Source organism: Anomaloglossus baeobatrachus, chromosome 8 (assembly GCF_048569485.1).
Source record: "Anomaloglossus baeobatrachus isolate aAnoBae1 chromosome 8, aAnoBae1.hap1, whole genome shotgun sequence".
NCBI lineage: Eukaryota > Metazoa > Chordata > Amphibia > Anura > Aromobatidae > Anomaloglossus > Anomaloglossus baeobatrachus.
The window spans coordinates 159,706,411-159,723,397 of record NC_134360.1 but is presented as its reverse complement, the minus strand read 5'-3'; the positions used below and the strand labels follow the sequence as shown (position 1 = coordinate 159,723,397).

General features: G+C 42.8%; 1 protein-coding gene across 5 annotated transcripts in view; it reads left to right on the top strand.

Moving 5' to 3' along the window:
* The window catches only part of PTPRC (protein tyrosine phosphatase receptor type C), a 297,791-nt gene that overhangs the window by 196,350 nt on the left and 84,454 nt on the right, over positions 1 to 16,987 (top strand). For all 5 annotated transcript variants that reach the window (XM_075322141.1, XM_075322140.1, XM_075322139.1 and 2 more), the window contains 2 exons: positions 1,327 to 1,485; positions 9,218 to 9,420. In XM_075322141.1, the coding sequence (XP_075178256.1) occupies positions 1,327 to 1,485; positions 9,218 to 9,420 (362 nt within the window). The remainder of the gene's footprint in view (positions 1 to 1,326; positions 1,486 to 9,217; positions 9,421 to 16,987) is intronic.

Below are 16,987 nucleotides of genomic sequence, written 5' to 3'. Positions count from 1 at the left end.
CTTTAATACATATTCCTCACAGGTGGCATAAGTCTCCTGTTCTCAAAATGGCTGGTGGTGGATTGTTATGTGATCAGACCTTTCCATCAGTATCTTCCAATCTAAAAACATATTTCCCTTGCAAAGAGATTTGAAGTGGATAAGGCTGATGGACAGCACTGATCACATGTTCCTTTACCATCAGCCATTTTGAAAACAGCTGTACTTGTCATGTGGTAATGGGCATTAGCTGTGAGTGAGGTACTTGTCTCTTCAAGTCCGGCACATTACAAAAAGGTGGGGGTCTTGGCTGGCTGTGGACTTGTGTTATGGGGGCGATACACCCTTGCAGGCCGCATTATGCCAATGACATTAGCTGGCCAGGACCAGGTGTTAAATAGTTCAATGAGAGAGACCACCAATCAAAAGGAAACTTTTTACTGAACAGTAACTTGGTAGGGATTATGTACAATAGATAGCAGGGAGGCTTGTCTTAAAGAATATTTACTTTGCAACACATAGCATTTTCATACACAGTCTCTTTACTTCAAGTTTACTTTTTTCTTCCTCAATTAGTCTCGATTCCTTCACCACCACCCAGCTCAGTACTATAGTCCAGTTAGTGAGAGTCCTAGTCTTAACATGTAGTTCCTCATGTTCTTCCCTCTTAAAGTAAATAGTTTACCAATATGGTCGTACTTAGCTTCTCTAGTTCTGATGCTTTGGAGCTCCCGCCCAGGGCTATTGTGTCATATTTCCTGTTCCATCTTGGCCCGTTAGCTCTCCAAGTTATAAACTCAGTCTCCACTCACGTCAGGGACACTCACGACAGGCAACTTTGTTCAATAGTTAGACCACAGGTCTGTTTTTACTGCACACTGGGCCCTATCTAATATGTCCATCTCATTACATACAGCTGTGAGGAAGGTGCATTTATAAGGGCAGGAGAAGAACCTGTAATACTTCAATATCAGTAAGTGCCACAAAATCACATTCCTAATATATCTGTGAAATGAAGATAAAATGTGCAAACCCTTTAATACTGTGAATGTGCATATTGTATTTACAAATGCCACATAAAAACGCTTGTTGGAAAGGTTGGTGATTGCAAAGTTATCAGGAGTGTGAAATATCGATAATTATGAGAAAAATACTTTTGGAATATTTTTGTTTGTAACATAAAACTAAATACAATAATTTTGGACAACTCTTTGTATTCTGACCTGCAGATATAATATAATTTATTTTAAATATTTGAGATGAAGATATTGTACAACTGGATTTGTAAAGTTTTTACTTTAGTTGAAATTTTGCACTAATCTGTATTATTTTATATTTTTATTTTAGATCCTTCCCAAACATCTCATTTATTTCGTGAGCTACTCCCTTTTACAAACTATACTATTATTGTCAGAGCATACAACAACAATTCATTGAATGAAAACAATTTTGAACAAAAATGTAGGGGTGAACGTAACTTAATAACGATACTCACAAAGGAAGGAAGTAAGTTTGTGTTTCATTATTGCTTTCAAATTTCTTCAGTGCTGTCATTTTTCCCTCATTAATAATTTTTTTTGTATAAGATAAATTTCCTATTGAAATTCACATCAATGGGAACTGAGCGACAGCATCGAGAGCAGCCACTACACAGAGTACAGGGCTGTGTTGTTCTGACTCTGTGTACAGTTTACATGGATCTGCTACCAGGACTGTAAACAGCTGAGGTCTCACAATAAAGATAAGGCCACGCATACTCCATAGATGGTGAAAGGGATGGTTTGGTGACTGATGGACTGACAGTTATTTTTCCAGATTCTTCCATACACTAGATGTGCTCTTTATGGCCTAAAACACACTTCCGCAAAAAAAACGTCCGTATGATGCGGTCCGTTTTTCGGGTCCGTGTTCCGTTTTTTGGGGCGTTTCTCTGGTACGTATGGCATTTGTGTGATGGCGTATGCGAGCTGTGTGTACATGTGGAATGTCTGTATTTACATAAAATACGTACGTGTGCTGTCCGTTTTTAAAGGCCCGCATTCTTACCCAATTAACGATTTTAATCATTCATCATGAGATCCTGGTGTTGTTGTTTGCTTTCAAATGACCTGATAGATTGGAAACAAGTGTTTCAAATCTTGTGATGAAAAACGGACACGGACGATACGTGCTGAACACGGACATACTCCGTGTGCGGTCCGTGCAGGCACGGACCCATAAACTAAAGCGGGTCCGTGCCTGCGTGTTGCCGGCAAAAAACGGACCTGTCGTCCGTGTAGAAAAGCGCACACACGTGCTTACGACACGGACACACGTTCTGTGTGATTTTACGTGCGTGTGCCATCTACCATTGAATAACATGGGTCTCCGTGTGTACGTGTCTCCGGTACGTGCAAATACGTACCGCACACGTACAAAAAAACCGGATGTGTGTTGCGGGTCTATGAGAGAACCACTGCCGGTGTCCTCATGGTGCAACTTATCTCACCAAGAACAAAAGGATCAGCAATCCAAAATCAGATATTTCAGATCCTTATCTCTCCCAATATCATATGTTGGAGGAGAGCCAAGAAGCCCTCAGACACATTAGACTTAGCTGAGCCCACCAATGTTGCCAGGTTTGGCTTTCATGAGTCTAATATGTATGGGGGGGTAAGACATCAATATCTAAGTATTGGCCAATCCTTTATGTAACTGTGTAGTATTTGGAGCTTTACATCAGTAAAAAATGGATTGGACCAAAAGAAAACAATGGACACAAAATGTTGCTGTTTTCATTAAAAAGAAAAGCCAGGAGTTAAATACGAATATGTCTGGCATTTTCTTTATAGTTCTAATGTCATGATGACATTAGACTTTTTCTTCAAAACATGAACCACAGATGGAAATGGGAGACTAAACCACAATTCTAAAGTCTGCTGACAACTATTGGGGTATGTGTACATGATCTGGACACTCTGTGTCCTGGACGCAGCATATGTTCTGGGGAGATGTGAGTGTTCTCTGTAGGAGACCGAGCGGTTTGTGCCCACGATCAGGGTTTTGGCTACTGCAGACTTTCACTCTGTTCTTGCCACTGATAACACTTGCGTCTCCGCAGCATTAATGGTGCAAGGGTGTTAAAAGCTGTCTATAATTATTACAATACTGTACAGATGGCATAATTTGATTAAATGTAACTAGAGGTTGATTAGAGTCCTAACCTGGATCAATGGATCAGCCAGAACAGGACCTGACGAGTTGGTGGAAACGATTGTAATCCTTGGTAGTGGATAGTAAATGTCTGACACCGATCTTCAGGAATATATAACTCAAAATAGGTTGGAGAAAAATAACAGTATTAATAAAAAATAAAAATTATATATTACATTAAAGGATACATTGAGTACATGGTTTGTCCACTTTGACAATGTGTCAAACAACACATTCTCAAAGTGGACAAACTATGTACCCAATATATCCTTTAATGCAATATATAATTTTTATTTTTAATTTTTATTAATACTGTTATTTTTCTCCAACCTATTTTGAGTTCTATATTCCTGAATATCGGTGACAGACATTTACCATCCACTATAAAGGATTATAATCGTTTCCACCAACTCATCAGATCCTGTTCTAGCTGATCCATTGGTCCAGGTTAGGACTCTGTTCAACCTCTATTTACATTTAATCAAATTATACCATCTCTACAGTATTGTAATAATTATAGACAGTTTTTAACACCCTTCCTTTGTGTATAGCGCACTAGTCTTGTATACCTTCATAATTGAAAAAGTCTTGGAACACTGCGGGAGCATTACACAGACCGAAGGACATGACCAGGTATCTGTCAAATAGCTCAGAGATCAAGGGTAAGGGGTATTTATTCTTCACTGTTATGGTGTTAAGTCCCTGATATTCAATGCATGGCCAGAGATCACCGTCTTTTTTTCTGTATGAAAAAGAACCCGGCCACTGCAGGCGACGTAGACTTACGAATATAGCCCCTTTGAAGATCGTCCTTGATATACTCGGACATAGCCTCCGTCTGGGGTACAGACAGAGGATACACCCGACGTCTTGGTGGAACTGACCTAGGAATCAGATCTATAGGACAATCATATGGGTGGTGTGCTGGCAATGTCTGAGCTGCCCATTTAGAGAACATGTCCAAAACTGCCGATACTGACTGGGTAGAGAAGACAAATTGGCAGAGTCGAAAGTGGACACTCTGGTGGTTGCCGAAGACAATATCTCCCAAGATGCCCACTCAGTATGAGGGGAATGTTGTCTTAACCAAGGTAGACTAAGGAAAACCTTATCCATGCCTTCAGACAAGACCAGAAAAGATATCTCTTCCTGATGGTTATGCGGCATGGAGAAAGTCAAGGGTACAGTGCGATGGGATACCACTTCCGACAGTAGAGAACCATTCAGTACCTTGATAGGAATGGGAGTTAGTAATAACAATAAAGGAATGGCATGCTTCCGGGCATAAGTAGAGGAAATAAAATTTCCATCAGCACCACAATCTACACAGGCCATAACTGCCACAGAAGTGCCACTGAAGGAGAGGGACCGTGTATAAATCAACCTGGAAGATTTACTGTAAAAAAGATAATAGCGCATATGAGGAGCACCCGTGGAGTGATGTCTTTATATTTGTTTTATAGAATTGCTCACCTGATTAGGTTGTGCGCCCTCGCACAACCTCGGTGGTGGATGTATAATTCCTCTAGGGGATGAGGGCTGTTTCAGCTGGCATTATCCAATGTTTTGCTGGGTGGACCCGTGTGGATTACCGCTGGTGGTTCCTGGTTCACCGACTCCTTGATTCCTGGAACCTAGTATTAGGTCTTTAGTCTTTAATCTTTGTAGGATATTCAGCTTTATTGTTATCAACATAAAGCTCTTGTTTTCACAACACGTTTCAGCAAGATCCACTTGCTTTCCTCAGGTGTAACGCATGAGGAAAGCAAGTGGATCTTGCTGAAACGCGTTGTGAAAACAAGAGCTTTATATTGATAACAATAAAGCTGAATATCCTACAAAGATTAAAGACTAAAGACCTATTACTAGCGCTCAAAAGACCGGTCTTCTTTTCAACCTGGAAGATTTGGAAGCTATGTCTAAACTCCCTCCTCTGACAGATACCAGACCCTTATGCCTCAAACGATCTGGACACAGACTGACATAGTGGACAGGTTTCCTACACGAGAAACAGGTAGGATTCCCAGATGTCACATGAGCTGTCCTACACCTAGACCGAGCCACCTCCGAAGACAATGGCGACTCAGGAGGCTTGATGGGTATTAATGGTCTGGAGAATGAGGGTGCTAAGGAAACCCGAGGGTGTGTCGATGCGAGCTCACAAATCCGCTTGGCATGACGTATGTCGATTCAGGTTGACAGTGTAATTAGGTCTTCCAGGGATGTGGGGATCTCCCTGGTCGCTAAGGCATCCTTTATGTGCCCTGCCAGACCCTTCCAGAACACCGGAATGAAAACCCTATTGGGCAATCCTTCCTGCTGAATTCCTTTAAAACCTTGTGTGCAAGTATACCTACAGTAGAAGAATTAAAGCTTTGATTCTTCTAGTGATGGGTGAGTATGCTCGCCACTGCTCATTACTCGATAAAACATCGGGGAGCTCAGGTAGGGTATCGTGGTTGCCCTGATATTTCAGCCATGAAACAATAACCACAATGCACAGGCTTGCTTCACTGAATGTTGTGACCAGGCACCCCAGGGGGAGCCATTTCTAGTCTCTAAGTTGCTCTTACTGAGAATTAAAACAATGTTTTCTGATATAGTGTGTCAAAAGAAAAAAAAACAAAACAGCTCTTCTGGCCCCAAAAGTGCTCTGCTTATGTCTGGATGTGCTGTATGTGGGCGGAGACCCGAACAGGCCAATCATTGACTTCCATTATACTCTACTTGAGTTGAACATTTTTATAGTGCTCACCCCTCTCTAGTTGTCACACTAAATATTGATTTAATTTAGACTTCTTTCTGATTCCTTCACTTAATATTTTGTTAATTGATACATATTAACTATATGAACTATGAACACTTCTATTTTTTAAGCACGTTTACTTTTCAGTATTTTTTCTATACATTCCTAAACGTTTTGCAAAGTACTGTATTAAAATAGAAAAAATAGTCAAGGTTCTTTTCCATATTAAATTAATTCATATTCATTATTAAAAATAAACAAACTTAGTCTTTTTCCAATTTTCACACTGGCCACTGTGGCATGTTTGGACTCTTAACTCGTAACAGGAAAGCCACAATAAACTGAATCTGACCCTATTTTTTTGTATTGAAGCATCTAATGAGCATGGGCAAAGGTCATTGTGAAAGGGAGGATGATGAAAGGTCGGCTGTGACATCATCTATTGTGATTGGTGCATCTTGTGTTATCAGCTGTGTATAGAAATGTTACTTGCCATTGTAATCCTGCCTTTTATAATAACAAGCCTACTGAAAACTCTTCCTGAAAGAACAGGAAATATGAAAAAAAAACTCCTCTGGCCAGTGTGAATATTACTGTGCCGCCCCTGCAGCGATCGAACCGCTCGGATCCGGGGTCACCGGTTTTGCTCGAGGGTCTCCGGACCTGGGGGCTCGCAATATATAAAAAGGGGGCTATTTACAGGTAATAAGAGTTTCTGACACCACCCGTCGTTCGCGGTAAAGGAGTACCGCCGCTGCCGATGGGAGTACCAGGGGGAGATGGAGTGGGGAAGCCAGATGATTTTCCCTCCACGGGTAAGGGAGACCCTGGGACTCTGTGAGATGGTGGAGCGGGGTTGCGCAGGGCCAGCTGGAAGCAGGGGAGGACCATGTATTCACGCAGGCAACATTGATGATGGTGTACATGCAAAGAAGACACTGACAACAAGGTGAACCAAGTCTCTGGGTGCAACTGCCCTCTTGGGGGAGCCTGTCTGGGTATCCGTTCCCTGAAGTACAGCCTGCCTCCATGCACAAATTATAAAGTGTCCTTGTGGCCCGTTGGCATAAAGCTGTCCAGGCCCCACTCTCTCCTTGTGGATAAAGGAGCTGTGCTCTCAAGTTCTCATGCATGGGATTTCTGTGGGCTGCTTGAGTTGGAAAGCCCTATCCCCCTCATTGCGCTAGTGCCCCTGATCTCTGAGCTTCTTGGGGACAGTCCATAAAGTCAATATCCTCCACAGGTTAATTTCCGGGTTGCCTGAAGCTACTCCCCGACCTAGGGTCTTGTACCCTGTCGTGCTTTTGGTCCCGGACCGGTTATTAGTCTCAGATGCCTCCTGTCCTCCAAGACCAGGTCTAGGCACCCAGCCTCAATACCCTGCGACCGGGTCTCTGACTCCTGTGGGCCCAGACTACCGTCTGCGACCCAACCTCTAACACCAAGGGAGTCACACACTCCCCTAGGTCCTCACTACTCGAGGGCTAACACTTCACTGACTCACTTCCCTCCCATTAGTCTTCTTGACCTCTAAGTGGGCGGCGCTATTCCAGCTCAGCAGCCCACTGGTGTGCCTGACAGGGTGTGGTGTGAGGTGTGGTTGGGATTCTGGATGCTGATGGAGGCAGTACTACAGGTTGGGAACCCAGAACCATGAGGGGTTCAATACCGCACCAAAGGGCAGGAAGTGCAGTACCCTATGATGTCCTGAATAGTCCAGGGGTGTCACGTTCCCCCTTGGTTAAACATAGCTCGTCCCCGAGCTACAGGACATACAGAGGTTTATTTTTGTTTAACTGTAAGAAAAAAGGATAACAACTTTATTAACAATTTCTCTTCCCACTCAGGGGAGGCACATCACTTAAACGTTACATAACTAAACGAATGTAAAGTTCATTTTTACTATAAGGATCATGGAAATGCTACCGGTTGTAGCGGTAGTTGGTGGCTCAGCCTACTCTGCTGCAGCCCCTTCCTGCCACAGTCCATTCCCAATATCTCTCTCTCTTCAACCCGCCACCCAAACAACCTGGATCCCCTGGTTCCTTGTGATGGTGTTGAAGTCCCGGAGGCTTAAAAGATGACTCTTGTGGACGCACTGGGCGCAACTATATACAATAGCACAAGTTCATGCTGGCTACTGCCAGTCCAGCATCCATGATCCATATATATTATAAGCACCTAGATGAAACAGGGTCATTAATTTTCTTTTGCATAAAAATCATGATATTAAAACGCTGCCAAAAATAAAAAAAATGTGGGAGTGTTTTTCAAATAAACTATTTTTGTGTGTGTTTTTTTTTCCTTTTCACTTACTGGATTAGTAATGGGGGTGTCTGATAGACACATCTCCATTACTAACACCAGAGTTTGATGCCAGGTGACATTAAACAGCTGATGTCCACCTCATATATTACCACAATTGCAATCGGGAAGTTCTGAGGCAGCTGCTGGCTGCTATTTTTAGGCTGGGAAAGGACCAATATGCATTGACTTTCCCACCCGGATAATATCTGCCTGAATAAATATTATTATTATTATTATTATTATTATTATTATTATTTTGGGATGTTGAACGCTTTGCTTTGGGTAACTTTGTTCTGTTTCAACCAACTCTATTGATACCTGATATGCTTTTTTTAGATGCGCTTTTTCATGTGTTTACATTGTGTAAACACACTAAACGCACAAATCCAATTTCTTTAGCTGCGTATTTTGCACATCTAATGTAAGTCTATTGGAAAATTCCGCACTGAAAATTCAGCATACCCTCAAGAGAAATTGACATGCTGCTGCATCGAAAAACACACCACATGTCAGTTTACGCAGTGTCAAAAAGATAAACAGTGGACATGAGATTTCTATTAATCCCATCAAGTTTTCTAGAATTGTAAAATGCTGCGTTTTTGATGCAGTGAATAAACACAGTGTTAAAAATGCGAGTAACACTCGTCGTGGGCACGTACCCTTAGAAGCGGCAGGTTTACAGCATCCTTCGACCTACAAGACAGAAAGTGGCAGTGCAGGAAGCTTGTAGCTCTCTACACTACAAAAAGATTGAGCTGTATCAGTGTCATGTTCACAAAGATCCAGTTCAATTTATCCAGCGGTGGATCATTTGACAGGTCCTCAGAGAACAGCCTAAGAAATTCTGTACCACTTTGAATATTGTGCCTAGTACAAATGCCTGAACCATGCTACCATGCTATGCTACTGGATTTTATTTTTCTGTCATCCTTGTGCTACCTGATATTGTATTTTTGTGTCTATATAAACCTATCATTTATGTTTGCATTCCAGTACCAACTAAAGTTCAGGGTATGGATGTAAAATTTGGATCAAATAATGAAGTCAACGTTTTCTGTAAAAATCCTAAACATATTTATGGAAATACAACCAAAGGAAGATTTATACTTTTAGTAGACAATGTCAAAAATGCTGAGTTGACAGTTTGTAACTTTCCTGTAAAAGATCTGTACTATCTAACAACATATTCATTTACGGTAAGAAAAATTAGTTTGCCATTGAAAATGTGAATACAAAGTTTGCGTATCTCATGGAAAGTTTCAGTATTTGCTCAACATGTTGTTATACATTCAAAATGATTTGTTAATATTGGTGAAACATCCGGTAAGGATGATACACTACTTCTATCGCTCAGTGAGGCCCAAATGTATACTTATTAATAAATAATAATGATAATAATAATAATAATAATAATAATAATAAAAAAAATCAATGTATCTATTAATAGTGGATTTGATTGATTATTGTACTTCTCTTTTGTAAGGTACATTTGAGAGATATTGTTAAGCTTGGTTCACACAAGGCACTTACTTAGTAGCTTTGATGGGAATGGGTAGATGGAAGACCTCATTCAGATACATTTTTGTCATACGAGAAAAACGAGCCAAGTTTAATCAGAGATCTCCGTCCAATTTTTATCAGTTTTTTTCATTGATAAGAAAATAAAAGAAAGTTTCTCCACCTTCTGCCATCTATCTGTCAGTGTAAACCAGAGCACAGTTGGCATCTGAATTTGTCAGATTTTTTTCCCAAACCGAAAGACTAGCATTGCCGATTTGATCCAACACTCAGATCAATATGGGACATGTCTTTGTGATTTTGCACAGACCACTTGGTTGGAGAAAAATATCTGACATGTCAATGAGTCCCATAGACTGTCATAGGTACATGTGTTATCTGTGAAAAAATGGATAGCACAAAATTAGGTGACCCCATACCTCTTCTCCATGGATAATGTTAAATTCCATTAGAATAAGTGTCCATATTAGCAAATAAGATAAGGGGAATGGCAACACTTTATGTTTGCCCTACAAGCTTGGTGAGAGGAATAAGCCTCATACTGTCCTGTGAATGGTAACATGGCCATGTGTATGAGGTTCACTTAAGGCTGCTTTACACCAGAAGATCTATCGTGCGATAGATCGTCGGGGTCACGGTTTTTGTGACGCACATCCGGCATCGCTGGCGATGCCGGCCTGTGTGACACCTCCTAGCGACGCAGTATCGCTCACAAATCGTGAGTCGTGTACTGCTCGCTAGGTTCCATAATATCGTTTAATTCAATTGTTCATCGTTCCCGGGGTAGCACACGCCGCTCCGTGTGACACCCCGGGAACGATGAACATCGCTTACCTGCGACCCGCAGCTCTCGCCGGCTATGTGGAAGGAAGGAGGTGGGCGGGATGTTTACATCCTGCTCATCTCCACCCCTCCGCTTCTATTGGTCGGCGGCCGTGTGACGTTGCTGTGACGCCGAACGTCCCTCCCACTCCAGGAAGTGGACAATCGCCGCCCACAGCGAGGTCGGACGGGAGGTAAGTACGTGTGACGGGGTGTTACCGACTTTGTGCGCCACGGGCAGCGATTTGCCCGTGACGCAAAAAGGACGGGGGCGGGTATGATCGATTGTGAAATTGCACAATCGGTCGTACCGTGTAAAGCAGCCTTTAGGGAATATTGGTCAGCTATAGGAAAATAAAGAGTACCAATAAAAAGTAAGAAAACCTTGTTATCTATGTGTGCACTAGTGCGCACACTGCGTTTTTACCCACGGTTTTGCTGCAGAAATTTCTTGAGAAATGTTTGTAATCTTTCTGCAGACATTTCCCAGCAAAACCTATGGAAAAAAAAATAGCTGTGCGCACACTGCGTTTTTTTCTCAAGAAAATTCTTTCTGCAGAATTTCTTGAGAAAATTTCTTGAGAAAATGTGCATGTCACTTCTTTTCCGCAGGTACCTGTGGTATTTCACTCCATTCACTGTAATGTAATCGCGAAATACCGCGGGTATACCGCAGGCAGCAAATGATGTGTGGTATACCCTCGGTATAGCCACGATTTACCTGCGGTAATGTTCGTCACTGCCCTGCGGTTTGCAGGGAAGTGATGTCATTATGACAGGAAGAGGAAGCGGAGCAGAGTAAACACACACATCACACTCCCTGGATGCCGCACAGAAGCACTTCCGTGTGACCTCCAGGTACCCGTGCAGTCTGTGTCCCGCTCCAGCCCCACGGCTGCCTGCTCTGCAGTGTCAGTGTCTGCCCGCAGTATCAGCAGCTTCTCACGCTGCAGTGCTGGCAGCCGCGGAGATGACGAGCGCTGCTGTCAGGAGGTTAGATTACCTGCTGTGACGATCTCCTCCACTGCTGACGTCACCGCTGTCACTGCCTTCTATGCCCGTCTTGCGGGCGGCCCGAGACTGTCACTAGCGGTGATGTCACGGGCTCTCGCGATACTGCTGAGAACGCGGCGGGCGTAGAAGGCAGTGAGAGCGCTGACGTCAGCAGAGCACGAGCTTGTCACTGCAGGTAATGATCTCATCTAACCTCCTGAAGTCAGCGCTCGTCATTCCGTGCAGTGACCTGGGCTGACCTATTGATGTTAGCTCAGGTCACTGCACTACTCTCCCAGCCAATGGGGAACATTCTGTTGTTCATTGATTGGGACAGTGACTATGGTATGGATCCCCGTGGGACCCCCTTAGTGGATTACACTGGACGTGGAATTGATTGTTCTTTTCAATAAATTGGTGAAAGAGGGAATGTTTTGGGGAGTGTTTTTTCAAATAAAACTTTTTTTGTTGTCTATTTTTTATTTCTTACTGACTGGGTTGGTGATGTCGGGTATCTGATAGACGCGTGACATCACTAACTCCAGGGCCTGATGCCAGGTGACATTACACATCTGGCATCAACCCCATTTATTACCCCGTTTGCCACCGCACCAGGGCAACGGGATGAGTTTTGGCGAAGCACCAGGATTGGCACATCTAATGGATGCGCCACTTCTGGGGCGACTGTGGCCTGCTATTTTTAGGCTGGGGAGTGTCCAATAACAGTGGACCTCCCTAGTCTGAGAATACCAGACCACAGCTGTCTGCTTTACCTTGGCTGGTGATCCAATTTTGGGGTGACCCCACGTTTTTTTGTTTTAAATTATTTATTTAATGTAAAATAACAGCGTGGGGTGCCTCTGTTTTCGATTACCAGCCAAGGTAAAGCTGGGGATAGTTACATAGTTACTAAGGTTGAAAAAAGACCTAGGTCCATCTAGTTCAACCTTCCTCCACAAGTTCCACATTTGGTCACTTAGTCATTTATAACCAACAATGTTTTGTGTACTGAGGAAATCATCCAGCCCTTTTTTAAAAGCTGTTATAGTATCTGCCGTTACTACCTCTTGTGGCAGGACATTCCACAGTCTGACTGCTCTAACTGTAAAGAACCCTTTCCTATTTAGCTGTCGGAATCGCTTTTCTTCCACTCGCAGTGAGTGCCCCCTGGTCCATAGTATTGTCTTTGGAAGAAATAAGTCATGTGCCAGTCCTTTATATTGACCACACATGTATTTATACATATAAATGAGATCTCCTCTGAGTCGTCTTTTTTCTAAGCTATACATATCTAACTTTTTCAACCTGTCATCATATGGGAGACCTTCCATTCCTTGTAGTAGTCTAGTTGCCTGCCTTTGAACTGACTCTAACTTCTGAATGTCCTTTTTAAAATGTGGAGCCCAAAACTGGATCCCATATTCCAGATGTGGCCTTACAAGTGATTTATAGAGGGGTAACAATACGTTGGGATCACGGGATCTAATCTCTCTTTTTATACACCCTAGAATCTTGTTTGCTTTAGCAGATGCTGTTTGACATTGAGTGCTGCTGCTCAGCTTATTTATAATGAGAATACCCAAGTCCTTCTCCTGTTCTATAGTCCCGAGTTTACTTCCATTTAATGTATACGCAGTTATAGGATTACTCCGTCCTAGGTGCATTACTTTACATTTATCAACATTAAATCTCATTTGCCAAGTATCTGCCCATTCTGACATCTTATCCAGATCTTTTTGTAATATTGTACTATCAAGGTCAGTTTTTAATATCCTACATAGTTTGGTGTCATCAGCAAAGACTGACACTTTACTATCAATCCCATCCACAAGGTCATTAATAAAGAGATTAAAAAGAATTGGTCCTAGCACAGATCCCTGCGGCACCCCACTGCTTACTATAGCCCATTTAGAGAATGTACCATTTATGACTACTCTTTGTTTCTTATCTTTTAGCCAATTTCTTACCCAGTTGCATATAGTTTCTCCTAGTCCTTGCTTCTGGAGCTTTAGTATAAGGCTATTATGTGGTACATTGCCTTATGTGGTACATTGCCTCAAATGCCTTTGCAAAGTCCAAATAAATCACATCAGCTGCATTACCAATATCCAGGTTTGCACTTACCCCCTCATAGAACCACAACAGGTTGGTTAGACACGACTTATCTTTCATGAATCCATGCTGTCTGTCAGTTATTATATTATTTTCTGCAACATATTTTTGCATGTCATCTAATAAAATGCCTTCAAAAACTTTGCATACTACTGATGTCAGGCTTACTGGACGGTAGTTGCCTGGATCTATCCTCTTACCTTTCTTAAATATCGGTACCACATCAGCAATCCTCCAATCCTGAGGCACCAACCCTGTTACAAGCGAGTCTAAAAAGATGAGATACAGTGGTCTGTCGATTACGGAGCTCAATTCCCTCAATATTCGTGGATGAATGCCATCTGACCCTGGTGATTTGTCAATGTTTAATTTACTCAGACGTAGGCGTATTTCTTCTTGTGTTAAATTAATTATATCGGGTGGTGAACTTTGATTTTTTACTTGTTGAATAATCCCTGGTACAGTCAGTTCCTTGGTGAACACAGATGAGAAATGCCTATTTAATATCTCAGTCTTTTGTTTGTCCTCTATAACTAACTTGTTATTATATTTTAAGGGGCCAATACTATCCTTTGTTTTCCTTTTGGCATTAATGTATTTATAAAAGATTTTGGGATTTATTTTAATGACATTGGCGATTTTTATTTCAGTAGCTAGTTTTGCTTGTTTCATTTCTTTTTTGCATTTCCTATTGATATCTTTATACTCCTGAAATGCTATTTCTGTATTCTCAGCCTTCAAGATTTTAAACGCCCTTTGTTTTTGTTTTATTATACTTTGTACAATCTTATTTATCCATAGTGGTTTCTTTTTATTCCGGGACATTTTATTACCAGAGGGTATACGTTTTTTACAGGACTCTAGTAGTATATCCTTAAACTTTCCCCATTTTTATTCAGTATCCCCAGTTACCATGACTTTGTCCCAATCTACACATTTAAGCTCTTCCCTTAATTTGTTGAAATCAGCTTTCCTAAAATTCCAGGTTTTAGCATTTCCCCTTTGAAATGTCCTATTGAATATTACGTTGAAGCTTACCATATTATGATCGCTGGTGCCCAAGTGCTCCCGGACCTGTAGATCTGAAATTGTATCCGGTCTATTTGACAGGACCAGATCTAGCAAATTATCTCCCCTTATTGGTTCATCTACCATCTGAGAGAGGAAATGGTTTTGAATGGTAGATAAGAATTTACAGCTTTTAGCAGAACCAAAAGATTCTATGTCCCACTGAATGTCTGGATAGTTGAAATCCCCCATAATAAGAACCCGATTATTATTATTAGCTGCCTTTTCAATTTGTTCCAGCATTTCACCCTCTATTTGTTCAAGTATGTTAGGAGGCTTATAGCAAACTCCAATTAGCATTTTTCCATTATTCCCCTTCCCATGTACATTTACCCATACTGACTCTACATTGTTGCAGTTCCCCCCAATGTCATTATTCAACACAGGTTTTAGGTTAGATTTGATAAATATACACACCCCACCACCTTTTTTGTCTTTCCTGTCCCTCCTAAATGTACTATAACCCTGTATGTTTGTCACCCAGTCATGGCTTTCATCCAGCCAGGTTTCCGTAATGCCCACCACATCATAATCCATAGTTGACATAAGAGTCAACTATTCATTCATTTTGTTTGCAAGACTTCTTGCATTTGCCAGTAGACATTTAATCCTATTAACACCTTTATTAATCCTAGCCTCCCTACGTTCCCTACATTCCTTGCATGTCCCATCCCCCCCCATCCCCCCCTAATCCTTCATTGACCCCTACCGTCTCACTGTCTCTATCTGCTCGATCTATTCCCTTTTTTGCTCCACTACCCTCCCACCCCCCAGATCCTAGTTTAAAAGCTCCTTCATCCGTCTGACCATTTTCTCCCCCAGCACAGCTGCACCTACCCCATTGAGGTGCAGCCCATCCCTACCGTAGAGCCTGTAACCGACTGAGAAGTCAGCCCAGTTCTCCATGAACCCGAACCCTTCCTTCCTGCACTAATTTCTAAGCCATGTATTTATCTCCCTAAGCTCCCGCTGTCTTTCTAGTGACACTCGTGGCACCGGTAATATTTCTGGAAACACCACCTTGGAGGTCCTGGACTTCAGCTTCTCTCCTAGTTCCCTGTAATCATTTTTAAGGACCTTCCACCTGCCTCTAACTTTGTCATTAGTACCAATGTGCACCATGACCGCTGGGTTTTCCCTAGCCCCACCCAGCAATCTGTCTATCCGATCCGAAATATGCCAAACCCGAGCACCCGGCAGACAACACACTGTTCGGCATTCACGGTCTCGGGGACAGATGACCCTGTTTGTCCGCCTAATTATAGAGTCCCCTACCACCAACATCTGTCTGGGCTTTGCTGCACTCCTATTTCCCTCCTTCCTACAGCAGTTGTTTTCCTCGTTGCTAGGAGCAACATCCTGCTGTAGTGACCCTAGTCCTGGCCCTTCATTCCTAATATCAGCCAAACAGGCATATTTACTAGGTTGTGCCAGGTCAGGACTAGGCTCCCTGACACTTTCCCCCCTACCTCTTCTTCTAACTGTTACCCAACTACCTACCTTTGGGTCCTGATCTTCCCCACCTCCACCCTCCTTCATATCACTGGCCCCAGCCAGAGAAAGCTCAGTGAGCTCTAAACTCCTCTCCAGGTTTGCAATGCCCCTGAGTGTTGCAAGCTGCTTATTTAGATCAGTTACCTTGGCTTCCAAATGCGCAACATGCTTGCATCGAGTGCAGACATATTCACCCTCGAACGGCTGCTCAAGTCATGCATACATCTGACAAGATACACACTTGGTAGCATTGTCCATGGAACACCTATTAAATGGGGATAAACATTAACCCCTTCACGACCATGGACGGAAAGAACCGTCATGGTGCCCTGGGCCTTAACGACCAAGGACGGATCTTTCCGTCATGGCGTAATCGTGGTACCGGAGCCTCCGGTGACTGCGAAAAGTTAGCATAAACCGCAGATTCGGGGAGGAGGGGACCTGTACCTGACCTCAGGAGGGGTGGTGCCTCCTCCCCGGACCTACAGAGGCTGTGAATGGCTGACGAACGCCGCTCAACCAATCACAGCCTCTGTAATGTTCCAGCTATTTAAAATGACTGAAACATTGAAATCCAGCCCTGACCAGTGCAGCTGTAGCACTGGCCATTGGCTGGAGCTGGGTGACCTCACTGGATCACCCTCCCCCAGTTCCAGCAGCTCTGATTGGAGAGATCGGCCTTGTGACCGATCTCTCCAATCGCCATGGACCTGTTGCCGGTGACCGCCCCCGTCACCGCCACTTGTCGTCCCTACA